Source organism: Aedes aegypti, chromosome 1, assembly GCF_002204515.2.
Source record: "Aedes aegypti strain LVP_AGWG chromosome 1, AaegL5.0 Primary Assembly, whole genome shotgun sequence".
Taxonomy (NCBI): domain Eukaryota; kingdom Metazoa; phylum Arthropoda; class Insecta; order Diptera; family Culicidae; genus Aedes; species Aedes aegypti.
Genome location: NC_035107.1, coordinates 268,402,304 through 268,424,983, shown reverse-complemented (window position 1 = coordinate 268,424,983; position 22,680 = coordinate 268,402,304). Strand labels below are relative to the sequence as shown.

The 22,680-nt window shown below is 42.5% G+C and overlaps 2 protein-coding genes across 3 annotated transcripts in view; one reads left to right on the top strand and one right to left on the bottom strand.

Annotated features, from left to right (window-relative positions):
- Positions 1 to 20,676, top strand: part of LOC5573322 (protein dispatched) — a 29,797-nt gene extending 9,121 nt beyond the window's left edge. For both annotated transcript variants that reach the window (XM_021837761.1, XM_021837760.1), the window contains 8 exons: positions 3,985 to 4,631; positions 4,700 to 5,112; positions 5,178 to 5,269; positions 7,846 to 8,123; positions 8,803 to 9,073; positions 9,139 to 9,371; positions 9,440 to 9,594; positions 16,873 to 20,676. In XM_021837761.1, the coding sequence (XP_021693453.1) occupies positions 4,028 to 4,631; positions 4,700 to 5,112; positions 5,178 to 5,269; positions 7,846 to 8,123; positions 8,803 to 9,073; positions 9,139 to 9,371; positions 9,440 to 9,594; positions 16,873 to 18,336 (3,510 nt within the window). In that variant the 5' untranslated portion in view covers positions 3,985 to 4,027 and the 3' untranslated portion in view covers positions 18,337 to 20,676. The remainder of the gene's footprint in view (positions 1 to 3,984; positions 4,632 to 4,699; positions 5,113 to 5,177; positions 5,270 to 7,845; positions 8,124 to 8,802; positions 9,074 to 9,138; positions 9,372 to 9,439; positions 9,595 to 16,872) is intronic.
- Positions 5,075 to 7,839, bottom strand: LOC110674107. Its single transcript, XM_021837763.1, has 2 exons — positions 7,342 to 7,839; positions 5,075 to 5,352 (listed from the first exon to the last, which is right to left on the bottom strand). Exons 1-2 carry the CDS (start codon positions 7,816 to 7,818, stop codon positions 5,290 to 5,292), a joined length of 540 nt encoding a protein of 179 aa, XP_021693455.1. The 5' UTR covers positions 7,819 to 7,839; the 3' UTR covers positions 5,075 to 5,289.
- Positions 20,677 to 22,680: the final 2,004 nt, after the last annotated feature.

Below are 22,680 nucleotides of genomic sequence, written 5' to 3'. Positions count from 1 at the left end.
CAAGCGTTAAAAGCTATTAGAAATCATGGAACTTCTCTAAAAGATGTTGCCAAACATTACAATATTAATATGTCTACTTCGGGCAGCCAATTGAAAGGAAGACGTTGACTGAAATGTTGCAATGTTAGAGAACACACGGAAATGTCGTGGAATGTCTATGTAAAGCTAGTTCAAAACATAAAAATGGGGTATAGGTCTATCCACATGAAAAAGATTCTAAATACGTTATTGAAGGATCCTGTTTGATTTCTCCCGAAGAGTTATCCGACGTTATATCCGACTTTCTCAAAAACAAATAACGAGCGGTGGAAATTCTACAGAGCAGAAATGCAATTGCTGTCCTATAATGTAAGAACTAACATTGGAAATGTTGCAGTGATTCTATAACATTCCCCAGAAAACCATTTCCCCGAAACCCGTTCCCCAGAATTCCATTCCCCAGAATCTCATTCCCCAGAATGTACCGTTCCCCAGAATTTCACTCCCCAGAATGAACCATTCCCCAGAATGGACCATTCCCCAGAAAATTATATACCTACTCTAAAGTTTTGAAATAATCTAGTTAAAAATACTTGAAAATGAAACTTCAAAGTTGTTTACAAGTACATGAGAAGATTAGCATTCGTGCTGCTAAATATGAACACTTCACGCATAATTCAAATTTAATTGAACAGGTAGATTTGAGGTTAGGGAATCGCCACTGATCCAACGCTTGTCGACTGATGGGGTAGCTATACAGTACCACCAGCAGCTAGACAAGCAGTTGTGAAAAATCAACGTTCCTGGAGATGTCGACAGCCTGTGGGAATTTATTATCGAAGCTGTGACTGGCTGGGACAATGGCGTGGGAAGTGATTTGCACTGGTCAACGACGAAGACGAAACAACTGGTTTAATGAAGAGTGACAGACATGAAGAATGTCACCAAAAGCCGTGTGCTTGTGGCCGGTAGGCGATAGAAAATAAGGCGGTACAGGACAGCGAGAGCCGAAGAAAAACGAATCCACCACAGAAAGGCAGCCCGAAAAAGGTGTGGTAGCTGAAGCTCAAGATAGCATGAACCGGAACGATATGCGGAGATTTTATGCAACGGTCAATGGGGTGCGGCAAAATACCATACCAGTGCCCGCCATGTGCAACAATGATCGTGAAGGGAATTTGCTGACCGATAAAACGGCTCTCAGGTGAAAAAATCGCTTTCAGCAATTGTTGAACGGTGATTTACAAGCACGTAAGCGAGCAGCTTCACCAGTCGATCCACTGAGTACTTCTGAAGGTATGGGAGGATGAAGAAATGTCCACCGGCTGGTTGGATGGCCTCATACGCCCAATCTACAAGAAAGGGCACAGACTGGAGTGTGCCAACTACAGAGAAATTACCCTGCTGAATTCGGCGCACAAAATACTGTCGCGCATCCTGTTTAACAGACTGAGACCGCTCGATGAATCCTTCGTTGGCGAATACTAAGCTGGTTTTCGTGAAGGCCGCTCGACAACGGACCAGATGTTTACCTTGCGAATGATCCTAGATAAATTCCGGGAATATAACTTTCAGATTCACCACCTATTTATTGATTTCAAGGCGGTGTACGATTCAGTAAAAATTGAGCTGTGGTAAATGATGTCTGAACATGGTTTTCCGGCGAAACTAATTACGCTGGATGGTTCGAAATCAAGTGTTCGGATTGCAGACGAGGTGTTAACGGTACTATCAGATCGGTGTAGAAACGGTACTATCATTGTGGGCTTAGTGGCCGTGCGATTAGCGTCTTCAGGCGGTTACGCGCATCGTGTCATGGAGTGTGGGTTCGATTCCCGCTACAGCGGTTGAAACTTTTCGTAAGGAATATTTCTTGGCTGTGCCACTGGAGCATGCTTGTCCGTTGTCTAGTGTTAAGTTACAGTCTGTGCAGCTAAATGGCTGAAGACGGTGTCCGTGTCTTTATTTCTTTTTATTATTACACGGTCGCACACACTCCTTGGCTTTGTGGACGATATTGACCTTATTTTAATCGATCGCAGGTCAGTAGATGAGGCCTTTGTGACTCTTAAGAGGAAGACAGCGAGGATAGGCCTGAGCATTAATTCTACCAAAACGAAGTACATAGTTGCAGGTAGAGGTAGGCTTAGTGGTGTAGGTGCTTAGGTAGTGTTTGATGGGGATTTGTTTGAAGTTGCTGAAGAATTTGTTTATCTTAGAACATTTATGACAAGGGGCGATCCATTAATTACGTAAGACAATTTTGGCGGTTTTTAGACCCCCCTCCCCCCATAGTAAGATTTTTTGTAGCAAAATTAAAAATAATTTGTATGGCGCGTAAGAAATCTCAAACCCCCCTCCCCCCCATAAACCCTTACCTAATTAATGGACGACCCCCAACGTCTTTTCCCGCGAAGTGTGACTGCTAATAGGGCCTTTTACAAATTACCTAACCTGATACCTTCCACCGATCATTTAAGTTATTACTCCTGGATTTTATTGAAGTTATTAGTCATTCCTTGTGAAGTTTCTGGAACATCATTTTTTACCCTTCTTACAACCATAAGAAGGGTATAAAGATCGCTTGAAAAACCGACTTTTGATCCGAGGCCCGGAGGGCCAAGTCTCATTTACCAATCGATAGAGCTCGACGAACTGAGCACATGTCCGTGTGTGTGTATGTGTGTGTGTTACAAAAAATGTCACTCAATTATCTCAGCCGTTTGTCAACCGATTTAAACACTTTGAGCTCTAAAAGAAAGCTACAACATTCCCATAGAACGCTATTGAATTTCATTGCGATCGGACATTTCGTTACAGAGTTATGATTCAAACAGTATCGTGAAGTACTAGAAAAACCATATTCTAATATTTTCAACTGTCTGCATTTTGATCGATAGCCATTTTTGAACCGATTTAAGTTCTTTTATCGGCTAATGAAAGCTCTGACATTCAATCATAAGCCTTCAAATTTTCATTGAAATCGGATTACTAGTTTCAGAGATATCATTGGAAGAATTTTCTAAAGTACTGGAAAAAAAAACAATTCTCTGAAATATTCATTTTTTTACATTTTGATCAATTTCAGCTGTTTTTAATCCAATTTAAGCTCTTTTTTCGTCGATTGAAAGCTCGGATATCATTCACAACCATATTGCAATCGAATTATAAATTACAGAGATAAAAATCATTATTTTCAAAAATCTCTAAAATTCCCCTTTTTTAATTAAAACCTGCACATAAATCTTAATCGAGTCATTCCATATAGCGGAACCCCAGCGAGCGAATCCCCACTGTACTGGTACAAGGTTCCAAATGAATGATGAATAATAATTATCTCATACCTGTATGGAAATGTAAGAAGGGTTCAGTCTCACCATCGGTGGATTTAGTCAGGTTTTTATTAATGATTTTTATTTGTCAAAGTTTGCATTAAATTGGTTACTTACATACACATAATTACATCACACCGCTTAGTTTAAAATCCAGTGCTCCTAAATCGATTCTATCATTACTATCGATTATATGACAAATGTATTCTCAAAATATTTACAGTATTTTAACTCTTGTAGTTCTGCTGATGCCCATCAATACCGGTCTAATGAGCTCCTCAAAAGAAAGTTGTCTCCATCCGTCCAGAATATCGACTATCTTTCGCTGCATGATCAACCACGCTGAATTAACACGGGGACATGAATGAAATTTGTGCTCGATGGTTTCTATAGCTGGATTGTGACAGTGAACACACTTTTCATCATCCACCCTTCTCATCACATACCAAAGTTGTCGGTGCTCTATCTTCTCGTTGATTGCTAAATAGAGTTGACTTCGCTGTGTTGAACTGATCCGTTTGTCGGCAATATTCTTCCATATACGGGGCCAGTCTATACTATTATGGTTTCGTTCCACTTTGGGTCATTCAAATCTTTGAATTTTTGAAACCCTATATGTTTTAAGAAATCTCTACACTTTTCCTGACATGCACTATTTATCTTTCATTTACAGTACAATTGCCAGCGTCTCGAAGTATAATTCACTCGTTCTCAACATGCATTGGTACTACAAGCTGCTTGCTCGCCGGCCACACTTCGTTCTGGTCTCTGTTGGTATCTTCTCGATCGCGTGCGTAGTAGTGGCTCTGATAACGAAAAAGCTGCCGGACTTTGACGATCCAACGCTGGGTTTTGAAGCCCGTGGTACCTCGATCGGCAAACGATGGACTGCATGGCGCAATTTGTTGGAGGAAACCAGTGCTTCCGGACGGTTGATCGCCAATCCCAAAGAGTTGTACGACCGCAGCGTGGCGGCCGAAGGTGTGGAACACAAGCGTAAGAAAGATCGAAAGAAGGCCAACAATAACTCGAAGAAGCGCAACAAATCGAACAAAATGAAAATGCTGAAGGAGCTTACGTTGAACAATCGATCGTCGAACGGAGAAGTGATAAGCTTCGAAGAGTACGATAACGAAACGTTCATCAGCCGACACGATAATTGGGAGTACGGGAGGAATATGTCGTTCTACGCAGAGGAGACCAGCAACAAAACGATGGAGAAGAAACGTGCTAAATGGGACACGCTCAGGAAGCTGAAGCCTCCTCCGGATCTGATGGAAATGCACATACCGGCTGATGGTTTCTTCTGTGAATCACCAAGTAAGTCATACAACTTATTAATTTTCTCAACAAGAGATGGAGTAATACTAATTTCCCTTTCCCAACAGACAAAGAATTCGCGCATTTTGTGGTGCAGCGTGTCAATCACAACCTAAGCGATTCACTGTTCGAACTGAACGCGTTTCTGGCGATGTGTGACCTGGAGCAGCGTATCGTCAGTACCGAGCACTACGAAGATCTGTGTCAGAAGGAACTGACCAGCGACAATTGCTGTCGGCCGTGGTCCGTCGTGAACTACGTCACATTTCTATCGAACAAGACGTCCTGCTTCGATCTGGATGAGGAGGACATTGCGATGGTGAAAACACTACTGTTCGACTGCTTCCAGTACTACAACAACTTGAAACTGGACAACGATTGCGTCCGGTTTGCCTGTGCGGTCCCAAATGAATGCAAGCAACACAATGCGGTGTACAACATTCTGCACTACTTGACGGATGTGGATTTTATTAAGTTGAATGTAAGTATGCGAATGAATTTGATGGAAAGCATACTTAACCTAAATTTGTTTTTTTCGTTCACCAGGAATCTTCCGAATTTCTCAATGCCACCATGATATTTCTGCCAATAGCGAGAAGCACGAAAGCGATGGATTTCTACCATAGCCTACGGCAAGAGTAAGTATGGCCCGTTTTAATTACTGTATAGTGTTAGCTGTTTGGACCAATTGCGATAGTTCCTCCCAGCCACGGTGAGCTGCCTGAAAGTAGGAAACAGCAATTGATTAATAGTGTTACCGTGACCTGCTCTAATTCCGTGTATTGCCTAATACCGTGTATTTGGGAATTATGTGGATTTCTAGTATATTATATTATTTATTTTTCTAAATGATTGTCACAAACGTTAGCAAATTAAGTAGTATTTAGAAAGCCATGACAAACTTGAACTAAAGTTGCACACACAAACAAGCAAAAATAATGTTAGAATGTAATCGCCTGGTGCCAATACACGGTATTAGGGCACGGTTGCTTATGTGTTCCAAATACCGTGTTTCAGTTATAATTCCAAAATGGCGAAGTGAAATATATATTTTATTTCCCGAATCCATCATGCAAATCTCAATACGGATCCTGAGGATTCTGAGAGAATCCGTCCCAGGGTTCTGAGAGAATCCTTCTCAGGGTTCCGAGAGAATCCGTCTCAGGATTCTGAAAGTATCCTTTTCTTCTTTTCCTTCCTTCTGGGAGAAGCCTTCTCTGAAATCTGAGAAAATCCTTCTCAGGATTCTGAGAGAATCCTGCTCAGGATTCTGAGAGACTCCTTCTCAGGATTCAGAGAGAATCCTTCTGAGCATTCTGAGAGAATCCTCATAGCTCTGAGCGAACACTTCCCATGGGTTTTGAGAAAATCATTCCCACACACTAAGCTCTTACGGTGAAATTCACCGTAATCTCAACAGCTGAACAGTTCGGTGAAATAAAACACCGTAATTCCGTCGAAATTTTACGGATTCCGGTGATTTTTCACCGAATACTGTAAAAATTTACCGTACTCCGTTAATTTATTTCACCGAACTATTCAGCTGTTGAGATTTTACAGGAATCCGTAAAATAATTTAAGTGTGCAAGGTTCTGAGAGAATTCTTCCCAAGATTCTGAGAAAATTCTTCCCAAGATTCTGAAAGAATCCTTCCCAGGATGCTTAAAAAATTCTTCTCATGATTTCGAGAGAATCCTCAAGATTTCGAGAGAATCCTTCTCAGGATTCCGAGAGAATTCTTCTCATGATTTCGAGAGAATCCTTCTCACGATTCTGAGAGAATCCTTCTCAGCATTCTGAGAGACTCCTTCTCAGAACTCTTAGAGAATCCTCAGGGCTCTGAGTGAACACTTCCCACGGGTTTTGAGAAAATCATTCCCAAGGTTCTGAGAGAATCGTTTCCAAGGCTCTGAGAGAATTCTTCCCAAGATTCTGAGAAAATTCTTCCCAAGATTCTGAAAGAATCCTTCCCAGGATGCTTAAAGAATTCTTCTCATGATTCCGAGAGAATCCTCAGGATTTCGAGAAAATCCTCCTCAGGATTCCGAGAGAATCTTTCTCAGGATTCTGAGAGAATCCTTCTCAGGATTCTGAGAGAATCCTTCTCAGGATTCTGAGAGAATCCTTCTCAGGATTCTGAGCATTCTGAGAGAATCCTCAGGGCTCTAAGTAAATACTTCCCATGGGTTTTGAGAAGTCATTCCCAAGGTTCTGAGAGAATCGTTTCCAAGATTCTGAGAGAATCCTTCCCAAGATTCTGAGAAAATTCTTCCCATGATTCTGAAAGAATCCTTCCCAGGATGCTTAAAGAATTCTTCTCAGGATTCCGAGAGAATCCTTCTGAATTTTCCGAGAGAATCCAGCTCAGGATTCCGAGGGAATCCTTCTAAGGATTCCGAGAGATTCCCTGTCAGGATTCCGAGAAAATTCTCCGCAGGATTCCGAGAGAACCTTCTCAGGATTCCGAGAGAACCTTCTAAGGATTCCGAGAGAATCCGTTTCAGGATCACGAGAGAATCGTTCTCAGGATTCTGAGAGAATCCTTCTCACGATTCCGAGACAATCCTGATTCCGAAAGAATCCTTCCAAAAGAAGTATTTGCAAGATTCCTTCTCAGGGTCTTAAAAACCGCCTAGATGTAAAGCAGAACAATTAGGTTTGACTAGAAATCTGTGCTTTCGTTTTTCACCCGGAATGTTTCGAAACTCACCGCCGAAGAGGTATCCTTGAAAGTCCATCCAGGTGGAATCGGAACAGACTGCTTCCTGGCGCGAATTTTCTTACGTTTGACCTCCAGCGAATCAAGGACCCGTTCCCCTTCACAGTGTTCTCTTCGGTAGGTTGTATTACCTTGATCCAACCAGTTCCGTTTCAAGAACTCAACGCCCAGCTTTTTGCCTGCGAAGTGTTCCCTATGGACGCACCCGTACGTTCCTTGATTTATATCGGCGATTCGGGACACGAAATCTTCATACCGTTCCGCACCCGAATGATTCTGGGCGGGAAGTTCCATGGTCGCCGACTCGAGGTAGAGATTCCGGAATGCGTACCCATCTAGTAGATGAGGATCGCTGGATTCCATTGCCGTTTTGATCGGACGCGAACGGTACAAATTGGGCTGCCAAACGCCGGGATGTTTCACCAGCTTGGAATACATCGGCCGTTCAAATTTGGTCAATGGGTTCATTGCTTTTATTCTTGTCTCTCGTTTCAGGAACTTGGAGAACGTCTTGGTCGCCGTCGTGGCAATGGATTTGGGCTTGAAGAATGCCCTTTTCGACGAGTGTCTTCTACGCGACGGTTGGCTTGTGGGACTCGGAGGAATCTTTGTGGTGATCTCGATGTGGCTCTACACGAAATCACTTTTTGTGACGCTGATGACGGTTGTGGCTGTGATTTTTTCGTTGGGGATCGCCTACTTCATCTACACGCTGATTTTTGAGCTGTCGTTCTTTCCGTTCATGAACCTGCTGGCGGTGATCGTTGTCGTTGGTAAGATCATTCGGTGTAACCCTTTCAGGACGAGTTATTCCTTGATTTTCATGAAGAATTTAAATTTTGCTGTAAAGATATATCATAATAGTCCAATGAAAGGGAAATATGCCTTTTTTCAGGGGTGTTCTAGGTCATCCTAAATGTTCTAGAATATAAATGCTAGAAAAAAGGATTGGTAAACTACTTTACTTCTACGCCCCATCTCGAAAACGTCATATAGGTATTACATTTCAAAAGTATAAACAGTTACCAAGATATTGTAGGTTCTCCAAACTATTTTGGAGTTTGAATCCTTCCACTTACCAGAACATATGAAGGTCGGATGGTTTTTTTTTTGTTTCAAAGCGATTCGTTGCAACATAATTATATTTTAACATGAATTGTGATACGTTTTTCTAAGTTTTCAAATTGTGCCAGAGCTTAATTCACTCAAACTTCCAGTGAAGCAAGACTTTAAAGTTGTTCCATTGAACCAAAGCTTATTCAAAGTAGATCCTTTATATCTCAAAGTAACTCTTCCAATACATATAACTAATTATATAAACTGACGCAGATATTGATCCACTTTCAACTGGGTTCGCTTGGACCACAAATATGAAGCTGGATCAATATAACTCATCTGTCCTGAAAGGGTTGAGGGATGCAAGTACGAACCTTCATTGAATGTTATCTTCAGGAATCGGAGCTGACGACGCATTCATCTTCCTCAAAATATGGCAATGCGTCATTACGGATCGTGTGAAGGCAACAGGGGCCGTAGTTGCGTTGGGACCTTCGACGTCTGCTTTCGCGTCGGAAGCAAATGCTGCACGGTCCGACACGCTAGTTGGAATCATGGCCAGTGCGCTGAAGCATGCATCCCTTGCCATGCTGGTTACGTCGTTGACCACTGCGGCCGCTTTCTATGCTTCGTATGTTAGCTCGATCACAGCCATTAGGTGTTTTGGGTAAGGATTGTTGACATACACACATTTAGGAGGTTCACAAAGTCTTATCCTTCCTCATTTTGCAGCATATTCTCCGGAACGGCGGTTATGGCCAACTACTTTCTTATGGTGACGTGGCTGCCGGCTTCGGTGTCGGTGGCGGAACGGATATCGTGCATCTCGCTGGTGAAACCGGTGGAGAACATCGTGGAGAAGCTTACGTGCCCGTTCAAGGCAATTAGTCAATTAGGTAGAAAAATAGAAGACTTCATAATATCATTAGTAATTAGTGTTCCACTGTTGTGGATTGTGTTGTTGGGTAAGTGCATTTGGACAACATTTTGCCATTAGGAACGTGCTATATTGGATTTATTATCTTGTTCTCAGGTGTTACTGGTGTGCTTAGTGGTGTGATAGTGCTACATTGGCCCAAATTGCGACTGCCGGATTCGCCAGATTTTAAATTGTTCATCAGCAGCCACCCTTTCGAGCGTTATGACAGCGAGTACAAGGATCTCTTCTGGTTCGAGAAAACTTATAATGTAAGTAGAAGTGCCTAAAAGAACGACCGGAAATGCATGAAATCTCGCTATCTAAACTTTACAGTTTTAAATGATAGTTTGGGTGCCAAATATCATTCCTTGAATTTCCTTGAATTGATATTTCGATTTACGGGTTTTAGTGAAAATTTGATCAGATATATGGGGAAAATCGTCGGTTTCATGACATGACTGTGTCACTAGGCATTACATGCTAGTCCTTTATCAGTAAGTATGTAATTAAATAAGTGTAAATGGAGACGGAGCCTTCTCGATATTCGTATTGGACGTAGTGACGATATTGTGGCCGATCATCTTCTTGTAGGCGAGATCCGAAGAGAAGGCCGACCGGTGATGCCGACTTTCGAGCAGGTGCACGGCTTTTGCTGTACAGTTCTCGGCCTGAACAAGGACGATGTGAAAAGACTCCAGTGCAGTAGGGGTGAACATGTGCGATCGTCAAGGTCGGTGACAGAAAATAATAAAAATATGAGCTAATAAAGAAAAGTGCAAAAAAAAACCATCGAGGATGGAAGTGTCGAAGTTAAAGTGCATGAACTCCCCAAAGATGTGACGAAAGAGAAGATTGACGAGTTTCTGATCTCGATTCACGAGCTAACGTGGGAGAGAGTTGCGAATTCGCCGGCGTACCGCTCGGCATATGGTCGGCACGAATGCTACTGCATCGTAACATCGACTCGTGGGTCACTATCGATGGGCAGCCAGCATGCGTGGGATACAAGGGGAAGGTGCTCTCGTGTGAGCACTGCAAAGAGCAGGCACACTCAGGCATATCATGTGTCCAGAACAAAAAAAAAATCTGGTGCAGAAAAGCTATGCCAACGTAGCAAAGCAAAGTGACAATCGCCTGCCGCCGAAAAAATCGTCCGGTTTGAAACTAACGAGCACGAAACCGGTAGGTCCTACCACGCCGTCACTCACCTCGTCGCGAGCTTTTTCCGAGCTTCCGAAGCCTCCGAGTCGGACTAAACAGTCTGCCCCGGTGACGAAAGCAAACAGTCAGTCCGACAAGATTGCCGGGCTGGGGCGCAACAGCAACGAGCGCACGGTTCGTCGTTGTCTTACCGAACAACTCAACAAGCCGCCCATGCTACCCAAAACAATGTTGCTGTGGTGGACTTGCTCAAAAATCCAATCCATGCGCTGCGATCGCACTGAAAGAATGGCAACGGCAACGAGACCGATGAATCGTCGGCATCCACAAGCAGCAGGAGGAGCAGAGGCCGACCACCCGGCAAAAAGATACGCCGAGAAGACGATGACGATGAGCAGGATGAGGATTACCAACTGTAATGGCTCTCACGTCCTACAATATAGCGTCCATAAACATCGGCACCATCACCAACACCACGCAAAAAAAAGCGCTGCGCACCTTCATCAACAGCCAAAGCCTCGATAGTGAAGTGGAAAAAGACCAGCTCTCCTTGCCTGGCTTCGTTGTATACACAAATGTAAACCACACGAGAAGAGGAACAGCTGATGGTCTGAAGAAGCACATTCAGATATCTCACGTTGAGAAAAGCCTGGATGGCCGCTTGATTGCTCTGCGAGTGCAAGACACGACTATTTACACGCTCTCTCCGGTTCTGCACAGCGCGCCGCACGGAAAGATTGTTTGAACGGCAATCTCGCCTACTATCTCTGCCATCCCACTCAGCACGTCATTCTCGCTTGGCGGTTTTAATTGCGTGCTGCGAGCAAGGATGTCGGTTTCACGTACATTTGCCGCAAGCACAATCGCGCCTCGATCGCATTTATGTGAGCTACGGATTGCGCGAGCATTTGCGTACCGCGCATACGCATGTATGCTCGTTCACGGACCACAAAGCGCTAACACTTCGTCTTTGTCTCCCCCAGCTAGGACATGAGTCGGGCCGTGGTTTCTGGTCCCTTCGATCGCATCTGCTCACCGACGGAAACGTTACCGAGTTCCAAACACACCCGGCTACTACAGAAACTACAGCTCGTGGATCGAGTGGTGAATCTCGTATGCTAAGCCCAGAATCAAAACTTTTTTTTAACGTAAATCGCGGATTGTCTTCGACGAATTCCACGAAACACATTAGCGTCTATACGCGGAGCTGCGGCTAGCGTACGACGGGTACTACCAGCATCCCGAAATACTTCCCACCATCAACCGTTTAAAGAACGAAATGTTGGTGCTTCAACGCAACTTTTCACACATCTTTATTAACGGAACGTACGTGGTGGGAGAACCCGTTTCGATATTTCAATTGGCGGAGAGACGAATCGTCATCACCCAGCTGCGAACGGGGGAGAACGAAACCATTGCCGATCCAGCAGCGATCCAGCAGCGAAGCGAATCTGCACAACTTTTTCTCGGGTCTGTGCACGGAAGAAGCAGTGGATAACACCGTCGATGACGGGTTTGCATGCGAACGATGATTGATGGAATAAGCCTGCACGGACGAGATCACAACTGCAGAAATCCTCTCTATCATCTGAGCGAGTGCCCCACGGCGTTCCCCCGGCAATGATGGTATCCCACGGTAATTTTGTCTGCGTCTCTTCGACGTGATTCATCGGGAGCTCAATCTTTTGCTCAACGAAGCACTAGCAGGCAATCTTCCCCATCATCATACTGGTGAAAAAGAAGGGAGGCGATAACACGGCCCGAGCGTATCGACCTATCTCGCTGCACAACAGCGATTGGGGGTCATGCACAAATTACGTCACGCTCCGAGGGGGGGGGGTCAAGCCAAGCGTGACAAGCCTCACAAAAATTTCGGAGGACTCATACAAAAAACCTTACAAAGGGGGGGGGGGTCTAAAAAGTTGAAATTTAGCGTGACATAATTTGTGTACCATCCCTTACAAGCTTCTCTCGCGCATTCTGAAATCCAGGCTAACGTGCGTCATGCAGCCCACCACGTGCTGAGTCATGGGCAGAATTGCTCCAACTCGGAGCGTAACATTTTTCACGCTACTCTTGCCCTGAAAGGCCGGATTGCGAGTCTCCGTCACCACAGGCGCGCCGGTAAGTTAATCAGTTTAGATTTAGAGAACGCGTTCGATCGGGTCCGCCACTCATTCTTGGTCGACACCATGTGCTCGCTCGGCTTTAGTCGGGATCTCGTCGCTCTTCTCTCGCGCATTTCTATTAACGGGCGTCTCTTTACGTACGTTCGAGATTCAACGTTCGGTTCGGCAGGGTGACTATACCCCCTGGTGTGTAGGCTCGAACAAGCATGTGGCAACGGTTTACTGGTTGCGTATGCCGACGATATCAGCGTCATCGTCAACGTCAGCTGTGCAGATCGAGCTGATGAATGGGATATTCGTTCGCTTCGAGGCTGTTGCCGGCGCGTGGTTGAATCTGCGCAAATCATGGCGATTGATGTCGGGTTTTGCAAAAATAATCAAATTACCACCCAATAACAGCAAACAGCAAATGTGGTCAAAATGTTGGGTATTACCTTCGCAAACTCAATTCGATTAATGACTGTACTAACTGGAATGCGCTGGTGGGAAATTTCGACCAACAAATGTGGCTTCACTCGCTGCGCATGCTGACCCTGTATCAGAAGGTGATTATGCTGAACACGTTCAGCACAAGCAAGTTGTGGTACGTTTCGTCGGTGTTGCCACCCTTTGGAGTGCACACGGAGAAGATCACATCAACGATGAGCGCCTTTCTGTGTAGAAGAATTTCCGCCCGCGTCCCGATAGTGCAGTTGGCTCGCAGTAAGGAGCATGGAGGACTAAACCTGAACATGCCGGCTTTCAAGAGTTTCAAGGCAAAATCGCAGACCATCAACCGACATCTAATCGCGATCGATTCCCTTTCCTTTTATAAATCCCTTCTCTACCACGATCATCCCCGCCCAGCAATCTTAATAGACCATCCCGACCTAAGAATAATCCTCTCCAACTATTCCCACATTTCACCCCTCATCAAAAAAAAAACCTTCCGCTCGCGTCGGTCTCATCCACCTGCATTTCGTCTTGCAGACTGACTGGCCACGTGCGTGGCGAAATATCGGCGCTAGGCAGCTCTCTTCAGCGGATACTGTACTTGTTTGTGAATGAGAAGTGGGAGCACCGCAAACTGCTGTCCGCGATGCGGATGGAGAAGACGAGTTTTGCGCACACTGCGATGGACGAACAGTGGAAACGCTCCACCACAAGTCTCACGACTGTGCTCGTGTTGGCCCGGCTTGGACGGTCCTACAGCAGAGGCTAACAGCACAGACCAACAGTGATTATGAATGGATGAGACGACTAGCGTTTGAGGACCTGATTCGACCGGCGTTGTCCGGAATAAGAAGGACGGCAAGAGTGGAGATGTTTTTCGTTAATGACGTTAATGACGGAATTGTTTCAACTTATGTCGAATTCGTTTTTGAACCCAGGTTGGAACTGGCGCAACCCGTTCTGAATCCCAGTTTCAACCCCAACCCGATTCAGGTTCGACCGGACTACAATTTGTTTGACGTTTGTTTGTTCATGTGTTGATCACCGACCCAGTTCCTAAAAACGAAAACGACATTAGTTTTAAACTTGACTAGTAAATAATTGTTTGTCTTTGATTTGTAAATAACTGTATTGTTAATGTAAACTGACAAGTAAATAAAGCTGAATTTTACCATTAAAAACCTTACTAGAGGGGTTCATTGAATAATTGCAAATATATTGATGTTGTTGAACTGGGAGTGGATAATGGTGCTCGGGCGGCAAAGACGTGCGCGGAAGCGGTTCCTGTTTTAAATGCAATGTCTTGATAATATGGAAGAAATTTCTCAAGCGGATAGTGCGTGTCAGTTGATATAGGAATGAATTTTCATGGTGTATAGTGAAAAATTGTGAAATTATGGTATTTTTCGAAGTGATGAATCGATTTTGTAATGGTTTGGCCGATGTGAAGTAAAAAAAACTCTGGCGAAGTCATTGTATTGGTGTTGTCGTGTGCGTGGAGGAAAGTGAGGGGTTTCTTTATCTGCAGCTTGAATGATGTTGTTTTAATGGGATTCAATGGTGTTGAATGAATTGTTGTCAGTTGACATGTGCTTTTTCATAAATATTTCGTAACATGTTCGTTTAATTCAAGAATTTATATTAAATCATGTAGTTGAAGAGCGCATAGAATTTTCTGCAAGCCATGAGTACCTCAGATCAGTAAGTGTGTGTGTGTGTGTGTGAAACTTAGCGCATCGAGCATTATGTTGTCATGACAAAGACGAAATGTGGTGTTAGAAGTGGAATAACCTAAAGCTGTAGGCAGAGGACATAGTAACGTGGCGCGTTAAGCGAAGCGTGACGCGTTCATCGTGCGATTTGCATAGAAGCGTCGAGTGACGCTATATGTGACATTGTGACGCCTTGTTGAATTGCGTGGGTTGTAGTTACATTACAGAATATTCGGAAGAAAACAAATATTTTGCAGTTTTCGACCTACGTTTCTTATCATTAAGGGACTGTCCATTAAATACGTAACATATTTTTTTGGATTTTGAACCCCTTTTAGTATGAAAATAAACAAAAATAATTATATGGTGCGTAAGAAATCTCAATCCTATTAAATTTGCGTGAAGCAAACACAATCACTAATGAAATGTTTCGCGAGTGAAGTATACACACTTGGAAATAATCATGTAATTTTGTGTCATAAAAGACCGACATATTAAAGCGAGCGAAATGACATAAAATTACGTGTTATTTTAGAATTGTGTCAGATCTTAGAAGCCGGAATTGTAATTTTAATTGTAAACAACTCGCATCTTGTAATTTGAAAATGTGACATAATTTAGTATAAACATAACCTCAACTCGCAGAAGGCATGCGATTACAATTTCTTTCCAATATTCTTTTTCAATTACATATAAGCATTTAGAACACCATAAATGTAATTGGCATTATAATTCATTCTTCACATGTACAACACAGTTCATATTCCATTGCACAAATAGCAAATCATTTTACCTACAGTGGGTTTTTTCACAACGCTATGGATTCTGTGCGATGAGGCGAACGGGTTGTTCAGCAGTCCATTTCTCCAAATAAATTCTTTAGCATATGTTGTGACATATGCAACACCAAACAATTAGTTCAAAACAAGATCTTTCAACTTTATTCCGATGACGTTTCACATTCCCCCGACGACATTGTATGATTCGGTTATCGTTCGTTTAATTTTGCGTTACTTGTAATTTAAAATCGAGTCAGATAGTGGAATATTGAAATGATTCGTTGATGTGCATGTTTACATCATCGATAATTCAAAAATGAATCATATTTTGATTTATGGCACGATTAATTACGTCAACTTTAACGATTGCGTCAGCTTTAAACATGATAATTTTTTAGTGTGTAGCATATAGTGTAAATAAGAAACCATAAGATAAATCAAACCATCATTGGTCATCGGAAAGTTCAAGTGTTACAAATCTACACCTGCCTCGTCCCTGTTGTTAACATTTCGTGGATTGAGGGCGGGTTCTTCGACCCCATCTATTGGAAGTATTCTGTCAATCGAGGGCTTGATTGTACAATTGTTCGTGAAAACTTTCTTCTGGAAGGAGATTCTTTTCTTCTGCCGCGGGTTTCGTGCAAGTGTCTCTGCTTGCGGGTCCGCACATCCGTTTTTGGCCCTTCATACAGGAGACTGACTGGTCACGAACAAAAGCACAACCTTGATCAAATCGCTTTTCAGATTATTCCAGTGCTATAGGCAGATGCCTTGCTACAATAGATAGTAGAACCAAATCATGATCAAAACATCATATATTGATGTTGTTGAACTACAAATTATTATAAAAATAGTACTGTGGTGATATCGATAAATCCAATAATATCGATAATTACCGGTTGATTTCTTGAAGAATTCCCCAACAATAATTTTGGAGGAAATCATAGGTTAATACATCAGAGAATAAATTAATGAATTCCTGAAAAAAAATCATTGAAATTTTTTTGAGGGAATTCCTGGAGGAAACCACCAGACTAAAAAAAGTCTTAGAGGCTGTGAGAAGTGGCCCTATAATTTAACTGCTAGTGTAGAACTCCGTTGTGAGAATTAAGGTGACATTTCCAAGAAGTGATTTGTACTAGCTTTTGACTTGGCTATCATTTAATGGTGTAAGATTTAAAATTCCAAACTTGTCAGATTTCCGAAGAAAGGCTGGATCAATGAAGTATGTACGTCTTTCGTGGAACAGTAGTTTTTGGGAAAACAGTTTACGGAATATACTATTCGGAGAATGTCGTACAATAGTCATAATTTTTCGACCTTCTTTCCCACAGACACTGGACACCTTCAAGCTGCCGCTGCGCTTCGTCTGGGGTGTGCAACCGGTGGATCGGGGCAACTTTCTTGATCCGGAAAAACGCGGCTCGCTGTACTTCGACGAGAGCTTCAACATGAGTGCCCCCGAGTCGCAGCAGTGGCTGCTGAAGTTCTGCAAAAGCCTCAAGAACCAGACGTTCTATCAGAATAGCTCCGGAATGCTGCTGCCGAACTGTTTCATCGAAAACTTCATCTACTGGATGTCCCGACGGTGTAACGATTACATGGCCGGTATAGACAGGACACCGTGCTGCGAGGTGTCACCATCTCCGTTTGCGCCGGAAGTGTTCGATCAGTGTCTACCGGAGTGGATATCCAGCTTGTACGGGACGTCATGGGAGATGTTCATACCCGGTGTGGCCGGCCCGAAGTTTGCCCGGCAGCCGTTCGTCAATGGAAGTGGCCTGCCGCAGGTGAAGGCCGTCGTCATCGAGTACGAGAGCAATCAGGTATTTACGATGTCGTATTCTGAGATTGAGGGCTTCGTGCAGGCGGTGGAAGAATGGTTGGGGAAAATGCTGGAGGACGCGCCTGCTGGTATGCAGAACGCGTGGTTCATAAGTGAGTTGGAGTTTTTCGACTTGCAGCACACGCTGTCCACGGGAACAATGGTGGCCATCTGTATGGCCATGGGTGTAGCGCTGTTGGTGTTGCTTTTAGTAACATTGAATGTGTTGATTAGTTTGTACGCGATAGTGACTGTTACGTTTACGATTCTGACCACGGTGGCCGTTCTAGTGCTGCTGGGTTGGAAATTGAATGTGCTGGAAAGTGTAGCCGTTAGTACGGCAATAGGTTTAGCGGTAGATTTTAGCTTGCACTATGGAGTTCATTATCGTCTGTCGACCGATTCGGATCGGAAATCATCGACTCACTACTCTTTGACAAGAATGATAGGTCCAACGGCGATGGCAGCGATCACTACGGGCATTGCGGGAGCGCTTATGCTTCCATCCAGTGTGCTGGCATACATTCAGATCGGGGTGTTCCTGGTTATCGTAATGCCCATCAGTTGGATCTACGCTACGTTCTTCTTGATGAGCTTGCTGAGGGTAATCGGGCCGCAGTTTGGTTTCGGGCAGTTTCGGTATCCGAAACTGGGGAGTGCATTGCGCGATAGTGGGAAGGCACAGATGGATGGTACGAATCGGTTGAACCATCTGCATCAGAACACGGTTTCCGAGCAGCTGCTGTCGAACTCGAGTTCGGCCGCCGGGGAACTGGTGGGTTCGGAATCGCACGAGCTTGACTCGTTGACCTCGAACTCGATCATCAAACCAATCAACCTGGACATTTCGCGGCCGATTAATTTTGATCGGGCGTTTAAGAAAAAGTATTCGCTGCCCCGGGAGCACAGCCCGTCGACGGCCAGCGCCATTACGGTGGTTCTACCGGATGACGTAGATTTTAAGAATGGGTAATGACATGGTGTTTTAGTTATATGACTGTTGGAAGTTGTTGCTAAAATTGATCTCAAGACGAGTGTAAGAGACGCACATATTTCGTAGGCAATTTTTCAGGTGTTGCGGCTTTCTTACTATGTATAATCAGCTAGGGAGTTCGCTCACGCTCGTTTGTACATGAACATTGACCTTCCGTTCTCAGAATCGATAATGCGTTTGTCTAGCATTGAATCTTAACGGGATAGCCCATATGGCATAAAGATTGTTTGGCGTGAAGTCGTTTGGCACAAACTGCCCATCTTTGCATAGTCGATGTAAGCGCTATTTACAAGTGTTGCAGCTTTAATTTATTATTTAGGGTATGATTGCAAATATTATATTCTGTAATCGATTTTCGTTCTAAACCTCATCTAGATGTCTACAAAGAAAAACTCTAAAAGTATTTTTTATTCCCTATCAGCTAGTGTGATTTGTGTAAACGTAAGTACAACAGTAAGTGCTATTTTGTTACTTCGGATTGCACCGTGTCTGTTCAATTTGGTAGACACGAAGCACTTCTACTTTGACGTACCTATTCGAGAAAAGTATGAAATGAAATCAGGCGGACACTGTTCCGTAGATGGGCTACATCGCCCGTAAGCAGTCGACAAAAATGTAATTTTTAACCGTTTTGTGATGATAGTAAGTAATATGTTTTGTATGGCGTTGCGTTTCATGAATGTGTTCATTGTCAATCGTTGATATAAACTACACAATGAGTGGCCATTTGGCATAACTAGAATTCCAGTATAGTTATATGCTCTTTCTTTTCAAGTATTATGTTCGTCATGGCATACAAATAGTCTTTCCATATGACCATTATGCCAAATGATGCCCAATTTGATAAATTATGCCAAATGGCGTTATGCCGAACGACTTCATACCAACAAACCTTTTCGATAATAAGTAGTAACTAGGGTTTTATCGTGGTTCTAAATGCGGTTCCAGTATGTGGAAACGTTATCGAAAACCAAATCAATATATCAATTTTTGATTGTAAGTTTGTTAATGGATACACCCCATTTGAATCATGAGCGACAAACATGCGTGTGTAATATTTCACAAAACCCTCATACTTGCTCACTCATGAAAAGAATCACCTTAGATTGGGTGAAGACTGATTTGCATCAAGTCAAACCGTGCCAAAATAAAATTCGCTTTGAAGAGCAATCGATCACTGTAGCCACAAACAATCAGATGTAACACATGACAGAAAATTTGAAAATTACAATTGTTGTCGTAAATGCTGAATGCTACGAGAACTCAGTTTTACCGAGCAGGTACCAGAGGTCGGTTGTGTGTGAATGTAGAACACGAACAGGAATGAATTGTTGATGGGCCTTTGACCACTTACCATACATTTGAATTCGTTAAAAAGGTGGTCGAAGTACTATGTGTCGAGTGGATTCCACAACATAACTGTGTGTGGTGTGGACTCCACAATACTGTGGAGGATTACGCCTGTTTGTTTGTGCTACAGTTATAATGATACTTAATGTGAGAAACGAAAAATTCTCCACACAAATGCCAATTTATACACTTTAGAAGCACCCTAGAGAGAGAAAAGGAATAGGTAGTATTGCAAATAGATTATTTCTAGCAGTCCAGTCAATCAAAAAAAAATCTGTGACAATATCTATTACCGGGTACTCCAAGTACTAGAAACAGACAAAGAGAGATAGAAAGACAGAGGTTGCGAAAGAACCTTATTTTTTTCGCCAACAGAAAACAAACAGTATCGTTGTGAATTTAGGAGCAGAGAAGCGAAGAACTTCCTACTACAGTCGCAAATGTAGTTATTAACTGAAAGCATTTATCTTGACCGTGCAGCGCGTGTGTTAGGTTTTAGTTTTAAATGCAGAATATTCGTGTTAGGATGTGTATGTGTGTACGTTCGTAGGAGCAGATGTACTTAAACAGAAAAAATGGTTAATTATCAGTGGTTTTCTTCGTCTGATACAGGATCGCATCCTCGAAACTGACTATATTTATACTTTTGAACAGGGAGACATACAAACAAGAAATACGAAGTTTCAACCAGTAGCAGGTGAAATAGCATATTGAAATTGAACTTGATCCCATTGCTCTAAGACTAGAATCGTGCGGTAGACGAAGTAAGAGTAAATTGAAACATAGGTGACAACAACCGTAACGCTCAAAAATATTGTGAAACAATTATAGAACGTTTTGTGATATATACAAACTTAAGCCGATAAATGCAAGATGTAGTTTTATCTAGAGTTTTAAGTGACGTGGAAAAAAAATGCTGACGATCCGGAATCAGTTTCGGTCGAATGCTAATAAATCACCACCAGATTATGCGCCAAGTTTACCTTTCTTAGATTGTTTTGAAGAAGCCCTCGGACCGTCTGTTTTATCGGAAAGATACGATTTTCTACGTTTGTACTATGGAATCCGCTGTGGATCTTGCAAGGAATATTTCAAAAATTGGTTGTGTACCTTTTTTTCGATTTCTTCGACTCTCTGAGAGACCCACTAAAACCAATTCTAGGAAGCATTCTGGGAGGATTACACTTAAAAAAAATGTTAACGATATATTCTTGAAATACTTGACTCATAACACACAAGAAAAGTTTTTTATGACTTGAAACTTTTTTGTATTTTTGAAAATTGTTTGAAAAATTGTATTTTTATATAATCTACAAATGCCTAGCGTTCATTTAACGTGTAATATAAAAATTCGTAGCTTTTATATTTTTCTACGATCAACCTATCACAGAAGAAGTGCTTGGTGGTATTAGAATAATTTCAAATCCGTTTTCTATTGATTACACGGAAAATTAAAAAAAAAAAACAAAAAAACAAAAAAATAATAAAAACTTAATATACCTATCTATCTAAAAATATTATAAAAACTCGAATTTTTACATTTGCCAAAAATCAGTAACTAGAAGAGGCTACAAGAAAAAATGAAAAAGGATAGGGATGTTCAAAAATAAAAATTATAAAAATCAAGAACCCAAATTCATGGATTTGCGAATAAAAATAAATCATTGTCCAAACGTGTTTGGAAAGATTTTAGATAACTAAAAATGATATTTAGATCGAAATTAAAGTTTGGGTATTAGAGGGTGTCGCGACCGAGGGATGCAATTCTTGAAGTAATTTCTAGATTAGTTTCCTAGCTTAAAAGAATCATGAATCTTAAACTGATACTCTAAGAAATCCCTGGAATAGTTTTTGGAGTTTCCTTTAACAACTTTTTCAGTAATCTTTAGAATTTTTGTAGAATTTCCAGGAGATTTTTTTCCAAGAATCCTTGAAGAAGTTAAATTTCTGGACTAATCTTTGGAGTTATGGTGAATGAATTGTAAGAGTAGCCTCTAGAGAGACAAACTACTTTTGGTGTATTCAACGTGTTTTGTTTGAATTTCCAAACGACCGTCAGTTTAGGATTGCTTACTTAGCTGGTAGTGCAACCTGGGCACTGTTGTCCTTCTGACATCAGCTAGATCGAGGAGGTGCGTCTCGAGTGTACAGTGAGAGGCAAAATAAAGTGCCCACCTTACCAGTTTTCGAATTTCTCTCATTGATTTGGTTCAAATTAAAGTTAACACACCTAAATCTTTTGTGATATTTTATTTTTGATGTTCTTTTAAAGTTGCACTTACGAAATTTTGATAAAAAAAAGAATTTTACTTAAAGAAAAAGAAAATCAATTTGTATTGAAAAAAAAGTAGTGACAAAAATAAGTGCCCACTTCCTTCTTGGCCCCAGAAAAGATGATTTAAGAAAAATAAAAAGCAATTTAATAGTTAATGTGTCCTCCTTTGGCCTTAAGGACTTGCTGGAGGCTCTTCGGCATGCTTTTCACCAGGTTTTGTAGGTGTTGTGGATCTAGTTCTTCCCAGGCGCGCTCCAAGGCTTCAAAATAATTATTTTTGTTGGTAACACCAGTTTTTTCAACCCTGGCATCGAGAATCGCCCACAAATTCTCGATGGGGTTGAGGTCTGGGCTTTGTGGAGGCCATTCCAGCGGTTTAATCCGACAAGACCGGAAAAAAGACTTGGTCTTCTTTCCAGTATGCTTCGGGTCGTTGTTCTAGAGAAATATGAATTTCTCTTCAAGGCCCGTCTGGATCAGCGAAACCTCCAGATTTTCCAGCAAGATGTTAATGTAGGAATCTGCCATCATTATTCCGTCGATTTTCACGAGGTTTTCTACTCCACTCCATGAAAAACACCCCCAGACCATCACATTTCCTCCTCCATGCTTCACCGTTCCTTGGATGTGGTGCTCTGCATCACACACGAGCCCGCCGCTCTCGGTTAGACAGCTCGAGCTTCAGGAGCGCCACATCC

Bases quoted from the DNA above. Each gene is read 5' to 3' on its own strand.
- LOC110674107 (XM_021837763.1), bottom strand. From the start codon at position 7,818: ATGAACCCATTGACCAAATTTGAACGGCCGATGTATTCCAAGCTGGTG. The intron at 5,353-7,341 runs GTGAGTTTCGAA...TCCTACTTTCAG, and splicing joins TCAAGGATACCTCTTCGGCG to GCAGCTCACCGTGGCTGGGA.